General features: G+C 38.2%; 1 protein-coding gene across 3 annotated transcripts; it reads right to left on the bottom strand.

Moving 5' to 3' along the window:
- Positions 1-556: 556 nt before the first annotated feature.
- micall2a (mical-like 2a) lies at positions 557-13,603 on the bottom strand. 3 transcript variants are annotated; one of them, XM_026164465.1, is made up of 18 exons: positions 13,428-13,603; positions 13,129-13,295; positions 12,751-12,799; positions 10,701-10,842; positions 10,375-10,541; positions 10,033-10,163; positions 9,416-9,940; positions 9,115-9,299; positions 7,882-7,936; positions 7,259-7,458; positions 6,418-6,525; positions 6,154-6,218; positions 5,851-5,974; positions 2,933-3,035; positions 2,257-2,330; positions 2,065-2,179; positions 1,908-1,954; positions 557-1,827 (listed from the first exon to the last, which is right to left on the bottom strand). In XM_026164465.1, the coding sequence occupies exons 2-18, from the start codon at positions 13,269-13,271 to the stop codon at positions 1,748-1,750; spliced, it is 2,313 nt and encodes a 770-aa protein (XP_026020250.1). In that variant the 5' UTR covers positions 13,272-13,295; positions 13,428-13,603; the 3' UTR covers positions 557-1,747. The 3 variants fall into 3 exon arrangements, with proteins under 3 accessions (XP_026020250.1, XP_026020249.1, XP_026020251.1); XM_026164464.1 differs by having other exon boundaries at positions 13,129-13,603; XM_026164466.1 differs by lacking the exons at positions 557-1,827; positions 1,908-1,954; positions 2,065-2,179 and having other exon boundaries at positions 2,298-2,350; positions 13,129-13,603.
- Positions 13,604-14,122: the final 519 nt, after the last annotated feature.

Genomic DNA, 14,122 nt, shown 5'->3' with positions numbered 1-14,122 from the left:
TTCCTGTTAAAACCATGTATTAGACACCCCCCTGACACTAAGCCCTCGCCTTTGATTCTTAATTGCAGAAGTGCAAGCATTTGCAGTAGATGGGGCGCAAAGCTTTAATTAACTCTAATATCACACATTCAGTCTCGACTGTCACCCACATCACGCGTGGCATTTTGTACCAATATCATCCTCAACTGTGCTCAGCTAGAAAGATTGTGTTCCAAGTTCATGATCACAATTTCATGCATCTCAAAATGAGCGATATGTAGTTTATAAGAAGCTGCGATATATTGACGCCAGTGAATTATCTTGATGCCGTCTTTAAAAAGCTTTAATGAAGGCATACATCGATGCTGCTCCGTGATCGCTCCGCAGCTTTAATGCAAAGGAGTTCCAGTGCTGTTGGCTTCTTACTGAAAGCAAGGTCTGATCTTGGTAGTGTCATTGTATCAACAGTCATTGGTGAAGCTTGTAACATGGGGAGGGAAGAGATGAAAAGTTTGGGGATCTATTTAAAATGGAAGGAGGCGGTTATTGAGTAAATAATTCAACCTCTCGTTCGTTCTAATCTTCAAAGGATTTATTGGACAACAGATTTCAAGTTTTAAAATACTATAAATAGGAGAACGCATACACACACCTTTCAATAACACTTCTAAAATGCAACATTACAGAGCATTCCTTACAAACACAGCAAATGCCATTTTCACAGATGAGTGCCCTCGCACGTCATTTCAACATTTTAATAGCTCAGGTATGGAGCAATTCTGATGCAGATATTAGTAAAGAGTAATGTTTAATTAAACCAGGTTTGAAGATAAAGAGCTCAATACATCCTATAGTTTATAAGCCTTTGCCAGCCATAAGCTACTGCTCTTCCTAATCCTCTTTCACATAACATTATTGCATCAGCACAGCTGAACATTTTTGCAGCATTTATAAAATTAGCAAAGAAATTAACTGTCTGTACTGTGGCAAATAGGATTTCCAAGTTCTTGCCGTGTGATACAGCATACCCAGGCTGCCACCTACAGTACAGTCTGAGAGAGGAACTACAGCCCAACAGTTCAACATGTGTGGCTCCCCATTTTACACTCCACAGCCATTCAAACTTAATTGTCAAGGCTCCCTCTAATATCCTTACAGGAAATTTGTTAAAATCCATTATTAAATAAATACTGAAATAATTTCATTTTGACTCAAGACTGGCAAAGGATTACACATTTATCCTTCTCACTCCTATTCACATGTGGAAGAGCCAGTGTTCCCTCATCATTTTGACATTATGACAGTTGATTCGACGCTGCTTTTATTTTAAACCATGTGCGATTTTAAAATGGTTACTTTATTCCAAGAATATATATATATATCTATACAAATTAGTATATCCCCAAATGTGATATGCATTTTACTTTAGTGAGACTGAAATTATATTAACAGAAAAATGAGAATTTTCTATACGAACAACCTTAACAGTGGAACAACAGTGGAGTAGCAACAAACCAAGAATTGAAAGTGATTTTCTAAACAAAAACATTTGCACCAATTTTTTTTTTCTTTTTTTTCTTCAAATGGTGTATAGACAAAATATGGCTTGGTACATCCTTCCTAATTTGAGATCTCTTCTGTTATCTTTCCCATGAGCACAAATTATACATAAAAAAAGTTACATTTTTAAAAGGAATATTAATACAATAGAAATAATGACAATTTAGTAAAAAATAAAAATAAATAAATCAAATAATCCCCTTTAGGATCATTCAAAGCGTCTTTTACTTCTTCGCCTGAACAGTTTTGAGATTGAGGATTTCCTTTCATTTTTGGCTTTCTTCACTCCTGTTCTCAACAAAACCAATATATTAACAACTCAAATCAAATTGAAACAGAAAAAAAAAGACATTTTATATGTTGCTTACCAAGGTTTTGCATCATTTTATTCAACTGCTGATCTTCCTCCACTTCCCTGAAATTAGCCAAAAATCAAACTAAGCACTGTCATATCTTTTTACCACATCAATCTTTAAGATTAACTGCATTGTACTTAAGAATTAATTAGAAGATTGATAATGTTACCTCAGCCTGTCCTCGTCGAGACCATCCACAATTGCGTTTCTGCCATCCACGATCTCCATCAATTTCTGCATTAGTTTCTTCTCCTGCCGTTGTTCCTCTCTGGACTTTAAATGATCTGTGACAATGTTAACAACCGCATGTCGGAAAAAGAAGTAAGACAGATGCTGACAGGCAAAGAGACCGAGCGCTTACCTGGCTTCTCGAGCAGCCTGCGAAGTTCCCCCTCAACACCTGGCTGCTGCTGCTCCAGCTCTTGAGTCCTGGCTCTGAGTTTTAACATCAAATACTAATTCAAAACTCACATTATATCTAAAACTTCTAAACAATCCTAAAAATTTTGAGTTTCTCAGTTAAGTTTGATTTTTGTCCTAATGTTAAATGCAAGTAAAAGTACAAGCAATGAGGGAAAAATCTTTAAAGAAAGTATCAGGTAAAATAAATAAGGTTTGGAATTAATATAATCAAATTGGGGCAGGGATAGCTCAGTAGGTAAAGTGGTCGCCCCATGATCGGAAGGTCGGCGGTTCGAATCCACTTAACGGCTACCCTGAGGTACCCCTGAGCAAGGTACCGTCCCTACACACTGCTCCCCGGGCGCCTGCTTAGTGGGCTGCCCACTGCTTCACTGAGTGAATGGGTCAAATGCAGAGAAAAACAAGTAATTTCCCCATGGGGATCAATAAAGTATCCATTATTATTATTATTATTATATAAAGAGAAATCCAACTTTCAAGTCAAAGTAAGAATATTGTTCAAAAGCCTTTTCTAGTGTAAACAAATATTATCCAAATGAGTAATAATTCCCTGAATAATGGAGAAAGGGTCATTTAATATTCTCAATCTACATCGATCCTTCAATAATACTCACATGTAAATGAGCTCTGATTCTTTCCTAATGAACATTTGTTTTTTTCGAATGAGGTTAAACCAGTCGACCATCAGTGGGTCCATCAAGATGTCACCTTCTCCATCTGCAAAACAAGTTAGTAGCACTCAGCTGAATTTATTCAAAAGATAAAATAAAAAGTTTTATAATCACTGATGTGTATATATTGTAGTAAATCAAGCAATTATAATCACTGACTAGATGTTTATTTAACAAGCTCATAACATTTATCATTTCACGTAAGCCAAATATTTTGTGCTGTTCTGATGTTAACTGATATACTCCAAGAGCAAACTTAAAAAAGATAAAAATTAAAAAAAATAAATAAATAAATAAATAAATAAAAAATACCCCACTTGAGCAGACTCAACCTCACTGTTTGCAAGAAAAACATTAAGTAGAAATTAAGGGGGGGGGTTAGGATATTTTGGCTCATATGCAGGTAGGTGGTTCTCAATTTTTATTAAGAGAAGAAGTGACTCACATCCTGGAACCACGCTGTCACCTTTATTAAGACACTATGTCACAGCCAACAATCTTAAAATGGAGCTTAGCCTGCCAAACCCGAATCTATTTTTTTTTAATAATATCAAAATGTATGTCACAGAACATGATGTTACAAAAAAACCTGTCTATAGACACTTTATAGTTTGTCAGTCATCATTCCTGTGGCATCGACTTTAGAATATAATACAATGTTTTGTTGACAAACATCTTTTTGCAATTTACTCAAAAACCAATCCAGTAAAAAAAAAAAAAATTAATGAATTACTAATTAAATCATTCACAACAATACTGCTTATATTTTTCCAAAGCTTTCATTATGTGGGGTTAAACTGGTGGCCACACATATACAAAGAAGCATTTTAAAATTTCATTTTCAGCCCTGAGAAGTTATATTATTACCCAGATTTTAAAGAAAATGTGAGAATGGATGAATTATGGATACATGATGCAGGGAACAATGCAATTTACCATCAAAGATGATTCAATATTTAAGGTTTTCAGGATACGGTGTATACTTTTCAGTATTGGTCCACCACAGTACTCCGACATGCACTGAAACAGTGCTTAAATTTGCTGCTTCACCGAGTCATACCCGAGTAGGTGGATCAATTGATTTTAGGCTGAATATTTTGCTAATCCTAATTAGCGACCAATCAGTCAAGTCACATTTACAACAGAGAGCGAGCTGCAGAGACAGAGGACAGAGCCCCACACATCCTGTCATTACCAGAACAAACATGATTTGATTCTGAACTGAACCTGAGTGCCAGGGTTTAGTTTTTATGCCAACAAATTCCAGTTGAGAAGTAGATGATCTCCTAGGTAGTGTGGAAATGATGTTAAATTCTGGCCAACTGACATGCTCAGGCTTCCTGGGTGGCATGTAGAAAGAAAAAAAAAAAAGCAATCTACCAGAATACACACATATAAATATATATATAAAAATTTATTACTATATCCAAGTCATGTTGACCTTGAGCAAAGCAATAAGGCCCCCTACTCCTACTACCTCAAAGGAGACGCAACATCCCTGTGGGCTAGTTGTGCCTCTCACCTCATTTGACTGCAGAAACACTAATAGAAATGGCATGCACGTCACACACACACACACACACACACACACACACACACACACACACACCTTCAGCTGATGGTGAGCACATGTGTGAAGCACCCAAGATACAACTCACCAATGCAGCAGAGTGATTCAGCGTGATTCAGCAGTTCAAACAAAAATATGATGTCAAATTTTAGTTTAAGGTTATTGCAAGACACATTTTGCTTTAGAATATTACCTCATTCAAACCAACATAGCGGTGAAGGGTCTACCAACCCCCCTCTTGTTCAGAAATGGCCAGGTATTAAATATTACCTAGCTTAGTCCAATCCACATATACAGATGTCATAATTGGTCATATTCAGTGATATAGATGTTACAGATGGGATAGGATAAAATAAAAAAAAAAAAGGAGATGCCGCAATAAAATTTAGTATAATCATCTTGCAGCTCAAACTTCTTGTTATTACACAGAAAATCCTTCACGTTTCCAGATAATCATACTTCAAGCAATGTGATGATTGTATGGAAAGATGTAGTAGCTTTTGCTTTAAGAGGTTATTAACATGGAATTAGATACAAATCAGTATTTTGAAACCCTGATTCCTGGTTTTTACATTACCATAGAAATAAGAAACTACAATAGACAATATGCCACAACATTAAACATAATATTTACAAATAATAATAATTATTATTATTGAAGGAAAAAAAGATAATATTTTCATTGTGACCTTGTGAATAAGGGGAAATGCTAGATCCCATAATCCCATCATCATAGTATGATAATACTATCCTGATATGGTAAAGCATCACCCAAAATAACCTTATGACTATGAGGTTACTACCACTTTAAAAAAAAAAAAAAAAAAAAAAAAAAAAAATCACTGTATGAAAAATGTAAATGCACAGATGCAACGTATATGTATTCCTAACAAGTTATGATATCATTACCAATATACTGTATGATTAATTGGGTTTGCCTCAAAGGCATCTATGTTTTCATTGTATTGCCCCTAGATTTTGGCCCCTTATAAAATTTCAGTGTAATATTACTAAAGTAATTAGTAATGTAAGATATCACATGATATTCATTTGTAATCAAGATGTGGTAACTTTCCATTTCCATATCTTTAACTTATCATATCCAGCTTATTACCACACTACTGCTCTCACTTGTTCAGAAATAATATGGAACTACGCTGCAGAGTTAAGAGTGAAAAGCCAGCTACTAAATGTCTCATGAACCATGTCTGAAAGTGGACTATTGATTGCATTGTTTAATATTTGTATGTTTTTACAAGTAAAAAGGAGAAGTGGAAGACATAAAACGTACCTTCCTCACAGCTTCGAAGCTTCTGTTCCAGCTCCACACCCTCCTTCTCCAAATGAGCCAAGTTTGTCTCAATATCATTCAGCTGCCTTTCAATCTGCTCCATTGGGATATGATAAGACCTTACCTGGTGCAAAACAGAGAATTTAAGAGTCACTGTCAAGTAAAGATTATCGTAATTTGAAAATTCTGACTTTGGCCACTTTAATGTAAAGAAGGTCATCCATTTTTTGCTGGGAATGTAATGAAAGCATATTTGTAGAGCTGTTAATTAATCTCTTAAGAGACTTAATGGAGGGAACTTACAGAGGGTGACCTCATTTCAGTCCTGGAGGCGTTGGTGGGTGACAAATACTTTCCCTTTTTAGCAGCTAAGAGGTAGATAAAATAGGATTAGATAGTTCTTTCATGGCAGCTTTTTAGAAAAGTATTGTCACATATGACTTAACCTGTTTTCAGTAAAATAAATTTTTTTTTAAATGTATTTATACACTTTTCATATGAAATCAACAAGAAATCTGAAATCATGTATATTTGGCTTTGATAGCTATTAAAAAGATGGGAAACAACCTGATGGATTTCCATGATTGGCTGGAAAAGTAGTTGAAGAGCTAATAGATTTCACAGCTGGCAGTCTGGGTGAGGATTTCACAGGCAAGCAACTCCCAAATTTAAAATCTAAAATAAAGAGAAGAGGCCTTAAACACTGCAGAAGTGCAGAGTTCACAAAATTTGGTTTTCATTTTGTTTGTTTAATATGGGAACTAATACAATAGGGTGTGTATAATTTTGTGGACGTTCAGAGCATACACAGGATGGGTCCCATTGGCTAGAGTGAGTCATTTAGCATTTCCTCAAGCAAAACCATGAGGTTCACATTTATAGTTTTCATTAAAATAAGCCAACTAAAACTGGCATAAAATTTACACAAACCACCAAGAATGTATTTCATTCTTTGTGTTGATGCTCTCGACTTCTCATACAGTCTAGATTATAGATAATATTTTTGGTTAGAACCCAATCACCCTACCCCCAAATTCAAAGTACATCTATTTTACCATCTTAATAGATGAAAGTGCAAATTTTCCACCAACTTCATAGTTTCATTATGTCGCTTTAGATTCTTCAAGAGCTTGAATAAGTTAGCCAAATAAATAAAATAAAATACACATACATTTGCTTTACTTGGGTATTGCTGCTCTCAGTGTGTATTAATTGATTCCATTAACACATGACTGAACTTTGTTATTTAAACATGAAAATGGCCAAGACAAAACAGCTTGAGTCACCAAAACCTTTACAGAGAGGTTCCTTGCAAGCTAGTTCTGGTTCACTTTGACATCAAACACTCAATTCATTTAATATATCAGCAGACAAATGTCTCTCATTATAATGCAAAGAAGCCTCTCACCTAGGATTTCAGAGGCAGGCTGAGGTTTCTGGGGACTGACTTCCCTAAAGCACGCAGGATCAAACAGAGCAAAGCTAACTCCTGGTGCTGCAGGTGTTTGAGCCAGAGGAAGCCTTGTTGGACTAATTGAGACATTAGATGGAGGTGTGGACATGAATTCAGCTTTATGATTTTCAGTAAAAGCTTCAGGTTCAGCATCTCTGTAAGATATAAACAAAGAAATGAACTTATTATTTTAATACAGAGGCATTAATCTGACACAGGTGAAATGTACTAATAGGTCAGACGAGTAACAACCTCACCTTAAATTTTGAAATGTTAAAAAGGTGATGAAAACAGTTGAGGAATCATCAGCAGGGGTTAGAAATGAGAAAATCTAGTGTTAAGGAGTAGGAAAGCAGGAGTTCAGGCCTTGCACTCCTCGGGACTTGTTAAGATGGGGGATAGAACTAGCGGCTCCACTTTGAGCCAGTCAGCAATAAAAGAGATGGACGAAGATGATTCTGCGTTCTGGAGAGTAAATAATCTGATAGGTCAGATGTATTTCAAGGCAAGTCTTTGAAGACATTCTGGTCCACTTGTGCAGCTTTTCAACTTTCAGCCGAGTAACTGCAAATACTTACTTTAGCCCGAGTTCGGTTTTAACAGGTTTTCTTTGCCACTCATGGTATACTGGATCTGTAGAGAAACGACAGAAAGTAAAATCAAAAATGAAAAATAAGATCATTATTGCTAGTCTCCAAAGACCATGAATACTTAGATGGTAAAACTATAACGGCATATCACTGCATTTAAGAAAGGACTTGCTTGATAAACAGCTGAAACAACCGTGATTAAAATGATGTTGATTCCAACGATTCATTTTTTCTTGCTGAAGCAGAAGGGCATTCCTCCACAAAGATCAACGATACTTTCCTCAATTCAAAGAAAGCGTTTCAAAATTTCAGAGGTGGTTCTTGTGCCTGTGATCGACATCGCCACCAAGTTTCCCAGCATCTCACTTGGCAGTCTTTTTCATAATCTTGCTGACAACAATAACACGAATCGCAATGATCACAAACGTCTAACTCTGCATTAACCTTGGCAAATAAAAAGCACAATGGTAAATCCGTCATTACACTTCACCTTATAATCTTGTGTAACTACCGTTTTAAAACTTTTAGAACGAGAGAAGATGGCGCATTGCAGCTTATGAGACATCTGCTTTGTCAGTGACGTGCACACTCGCGGCACTTCCAAGTTATTGTACACAATAAACAAAAAAAAAAAAAAAACTTCCCTCGACTCGTGTGTCACACTCGTCTAAACAGCTGTCAAGCGCACAGTTACTGGTTTCATTATCTAGGTACCGGTATTCACAGCACTCCAATAAAATGATTGCGCTCCACATTCTCGTCTGCACACAAGAACAAAATGATGCTTTAATCACTGACCTTGGCGTAATGTCCAGTCAACATATGGTTAATATTAGTAAGAAACAGACTTCATTTCCATGTCTGGAAAACTTCCATCAATGCTAAAAGTAAAAGTGACTGAAAAACCATTCTCAATAGACCCACCAGTAATTGTATTTCTGTCTACAAACCCACCGACAGTCAGAATGTGACACCCGTGCATGCACATCCATCCCAGGAGAATGACAGTTCAACTATGAAAGTTCATTAGTGTGAGACAGGAATTAAAATGTCAGCTATCAGCATGCGAGATGCACTGGTTTTATAAATAGGGCAAAAATGACAAAAGGGCTTTGTTTTCTAGGAATGTGAGAGACAGACTGAATGGTGGGGGTGGGTGGATGCTGGCTGGATGTCAAATAATGGATCAGACACAAGTAAAATGAATTTAGTGGAGCTTGCCTTTGGTGGTTTTGTGTACAGTTGTTGGCCCTGTGTTGTCTTTATTGATGGCCTTTAGACATGGCAATTCCTTATTGTTTGCCTGAGTGGTGGAGGGCTGTCCTGCGTAGTTTCCTGCTGAGGCTTGGCTGCATTTATCCTTTTTCAAAGCAGAGCTGTCAGCTAAACTTGGCTCATCACCAAACCTGGGGACAGAGAAAGCCCTCACCATCAGCTTTAAAAAAAAAAAGACTGTGGGAAAGTTTCCTTCAGAAGGACAGTGCATTCATGGCTAAAGATTGTATATTAATGCAATGCTCACCATCTCTCATCCGCCGATCGGATTGTAAATGGGCGTTTGTTATTATTGTTGTAGTTTTGCTCTGCTAGTTTTTTTCCAACCATTACCCTCGACTGGCTCTTTCGATCATCATCATCATCATCAGTCGGGACCTTTGGCCTTACTTGAACACTTGATTGCTCTGTTGGCTTCCTGTTGTTGACTTTGGAGATTTCAGTAACTTGTGGCACAGTCTGGAAAAACTTCTGCCGGGCAGCCTGTGTCTTCTGGGCTGAGGCCGTCCAGGACTGGGAGGTTGGAGTAGGAGCAACTGGTTTCAAAACATTATTCAGTGGGGCTGACAACACCGAAGGGGGGTGTGGTGAAGGCCGTTTTAGGCTGGCATCATTTAGTGGTCGCGCAGCTGAACTGGTGAGACCATTTTTGATCAGAGCCTCAGAGGAGGAAGTCTTGGAAGTGTTCTGGTGGGAGTTACAGATAAAAGTGTCTGGATCCGTCCCAGGTTTGTAACCGCCTACATGGAGTACGCTGGCGCACTCGCCACACCTGGTGGTGGAAGTTTATTAATATTAAATTATTAATGGAATAAGCCCCTGTGCAGGGGGAAAAACATCTATGAATATAGATTAAATTCTTACTTGAAACAGCTTCTGTGATAGAGCTTGCCTTCCACAAAGTGCCTCTGAACAAGATGAACATGGCCCTTGCATGAAACACATTTGCTATTGAGAGTCCCATTTTTGTTGGGGTTTTCAGCCAAAACTACCTTCTGTGAAAAAGAATCAAAAGTGAGAAAACATTTATCCAGAAAGGTATCCCATTTCCCCTAGGATTCCTTTGGTGACCCACTGAAAATAAATGCTATGTTTAATCCTAAATATTATTCCTTTAAAAAGCAAAGGTGTGTAAAAGAAAGACGTTTTAACACACAGCCTTAATTTTAGCTGACTGATGACGTGCCGTTTGACATGACTACTGACCTGAGTAGAAGCTCTTGCCAATTTGGGTGAGGTCTGAGCTGTGTGAGTGGAAGGTAAACAACTCTCAGTGGCAGTTTTAGATACAAAGCTTTTGGCAACCACTGGGAGGTTTTTTTTCTCCGATGGCTCCTCCTTGGAGCCCTCTGCTGGCCTTTTTACACCTCCCACTGAAGACAGTAAAACATCATTAGTGTCAAAGAGTTGGGGGAAAAAAATACCTCAGCCTGTACATAAAAAAGAAATATATAAGGAAAAAGCTCAGAATTAAAGAGGATGAACTACTCAAATGCAGTTGCTAGGGATTTTTAAAGCAGACATATTCTCACTGGGAGGCCGTCCTTTGAAGTAGTTGTAGTACTGGGAGACGTAGGTAAGAATGCTCAGCCTGTCTGGGATCCTTAAAGCCACCATGTCCTCTGCATCTAACAAAGCTGGGATCCCCAGCTTCTCCTCTGCGATCTGAAAAGCCTTAAGAGAAAAAAATAAATCAAAGTTTAACCAACAGCCCCCAACTCCAACTAAATATGACAAACAAAGTAGGCATATCCAAAGCACTTTTTCCATGTAAAAGCATGGCATTGGCTGGGCTACCTCCTACAGTTACAGCATGTGTAAATATGTCACACAATACAATTTACTTTAAATAGACTGGCGGTATTCTGTGGCACAACCCTAGGAGGTTTGGAAAGGGCTCTATAATGAATGGCACACTTCCTGTGAGCTTGTAGGGATAAGAAAGAGGATGGGAAGAGCGGGATATCAGTGCATTGTTTAGGATCAGCCTGGATATGCTCATTAAATTTAAAGAAAAGCCTTACGGAATAGCAAGTGGGCATATATAAAAAGAAGGGGATACTGAGGAGTTTAAGTGGACAAAACCACAAATTTCAGCTCATGGGGAGGAAAAAAAAAGTCTAACATGGTTATTTATTAAATTAAAATATATAGAATTTACTCACCTTTAACCCCACCACCACCCCCTATCCCTGTACATGGTGGATTTTCCTAAACCTCCAGTAATATAAAAATAAATAACAGAGTATCGGAGATAGGGAAAATGGGTGTTCAATCAGGAGTTGGGCCAGAATAGGTACAGAATAGTGGATGTTTTTGACTATGAAGCAACTGGTTGCTCTGCTGGCCTCCACTGTGAGACGTCTGTGGGTTCAGATAAGGGCAACAAGAGGCCCAGGGAACTCATAAACATCAGAAGACCTCCGCTGCTGGCAACAGGAGGAGGAGCATAGGCCAACTCCTCCATTGCAGACCATGTTAAAGACCCTGGAAATAAAGGCAGCTGGGATAAAATAAAATAAAAAACAAAACAAAAAAAAACGGTTTCCAATGACCATGTTCTCCTACAGAATCCTTCCTTCAATTACTTCTCTCGATAGGTCTTGTTGAACAAAAGGCTTGCTTTCTGTCCACGTGGCTTGAGCTGAACTAAATAGCTTAGGCTTTTAGAGTGTAAAATCACACCACTGTCAGGTAAAGGGGTGTGCTTTATTTCTAACACAAAACAAAATTAGAGCTTTATGGTGAAAATGAATTCTAAGAAGCAATTTCATACTAGATTGTACCTGAAATTAAAATCCAATTTATCATCCAGCCCTACCTGTAAGAAGCGTGACACCATTCATGAAATATAGAAAGGGTGTGAATTACCAGGTGCTCTCTCATGTTTCAGTAGAGGGAGCATCTTCAGCAGTGTATCAAACTTAACCTTGACCAAACACACAGCTCTTTGCCCACAAATCGTTTTGTTCTCGTATACCATTCAAGATGTATGTATCAGCAGTGCCTTCAAGAGAACAGTCACCATAAGGACCGAGTGGCAGACAACAGTAAAGCCTCATTCAAAATGAATAGACTTGAGAGCCTCTCCCCTGAGGTCAGGTTTGCTGCTGACACAGCCAAGATGATCGAAAACAACAAGGAAGTCGTACGGAGCGCGTACTGTAGCACACTTACTGCAGGGCCTGTAACCCTCAGAGGAAGCCGGCAAGAGGTTAGAAAACTAAATAATGGAGAGGTCCCAGCTGTGCTGCTCATGTCACGCAGGGGTTAACCGAATAGATGAGTTCAAACGGACAGAGCAAGAGCAAAGATTGAGAAAGGTTGAGTTTGACAGGAGTCTAAAATTAGTAGAGAGATATGGCTTTTGCTTAATCTGCTGTGCTGTGAAAATTGAAACAGCTAAATATTTGTCCAATCTGCTGCATAGATGCCAAGGCAAGAACAAACAGCGTGTTGCTGCGTGGCCCGTCATGTCTGGGGTTAATGAAGTGGATGTTTTCTGCTACATCAGATTTTGCAGTTTGTGTATGAAGTCTGCTCCTCTCAGTAAGACGAAGGCTGAACATCTTGACATCTTACCAGTCTGTTGTTCTCAAACACATCCTCCTTTCTGAGTGAGTCATAGTCTCTGGGAAAACAGGAATACAATGAACACAGAGAAGTTACCTCAACTACCCAGAATAGCTCTTTTACAGCATGTAGAAAAAAATATATGTTTAAAAGAAGAAAAAAAAACAGCACTGTGAAACTGGACAAATGACAATGTATTAATAAAACACAGAAATAAGAATAGGGATCACTTAAGTTAGTACTTATACAACTAACATATTAAAAACAAAATAAGGGTAAATTATTGGAGGAGGCAGGCTGTCTATATGTATTACAATTATTAAAGAACTTGACCAAACCAAAGTAAAGTAAAGTTTTGGGAGAAAAGAAAAAGTTTTCAATACTTACATCAGGTCCGGTCTGTACTTGTGTATTAGCGCACAAAAAGCCAACCCGTTCCTGAATGAAGTGGTCATGTTGGTGATGGCCACATCTCTGTAGCCCTCACATTGCATTTTACACCACTGCTCCAAAGCCTTGATGGCAGCCATGCTTGTAGCGCGACAGAACCACTACTGCAGACAAAGTGTGCAACAGGCAGGAGGTGTGACGGAGTGAGAGGAAAGACAGATATAAAACAGCGTGTCTCTGTGCTGGCTTTGACCGTGATCTGCGAACTGCAGCTGCGTCCTGTTTCCTTCTTTCACCTGCTTGTCTGACTCACAGACTCTGCGAAGTGCTGCTTGCTGCTGCTGGTGTGTGTTTCTCGGCTCATTTCACTAATTGACGCCACTGCCGATTCGTCATTCACGACAGTTGAAGAAAAGCTCATTCGGCTAAGGAAATAGTTGGCTAAGTCTGATGTTCATAATTCATGCACGTTTTAATCCCAGGAAGTGGATCATGCTGACCTATTATTTATTTATTTTCCCTGGGGTGTGATTATTGAGTTAAATGATGTTTAGAAAACCAAATGAAGGTTAAATCCAGTTAGTAGGTAGGTTAGTGTAATCTGTTATCAGACAGCACATGTTGTTATTTAGTGTTTTTAGATCCTCGTGCTTGTCTCACCTGACCTTCTTTTTTCCCCACAATTATGGCACATTTGAACCATCTTCTCTAATAGTCTTTATTGCATTTATTGACCCTGGTATGACAGCCAAAACGATGATCGTGGAATAAGCGCTTCTTGATTTTATTTTGCTGGTAAAACACGGTGTTGGACTTATATGCACGTGAGCCAGTTACGAAATTGAGTTTTCAGTTATATCTTTAAAGATGCAATTAAAAAGATCAAATTAAATAAAAGATATTAATTGAACATAATGACATGACAGTTATAGTTAAACAGACATAAGAGACATAACTAAACGACAGCTGCAACTTTTTGAGGACAGAAGTT

The sequence above is a fragment of the Astatotilapia calliptera genome, chromosome 4 (genome assembly GCF_900246225.1).
Source record: "Astatotilapia calliptera chromosome 4, fAstCal1.2, whole genome shotgun sequence".
In the NCBI taxonomy this organism is placed as follows: Eukaryota; Metazoa; Chordata; class Actinopteri; order Cichliformes; family Cichlidae; genus Astatotilapia; species Astatotilapia calliptera.
This window is presented reverse-complemented; position numbering and strand designations above follow the sequence as displayed.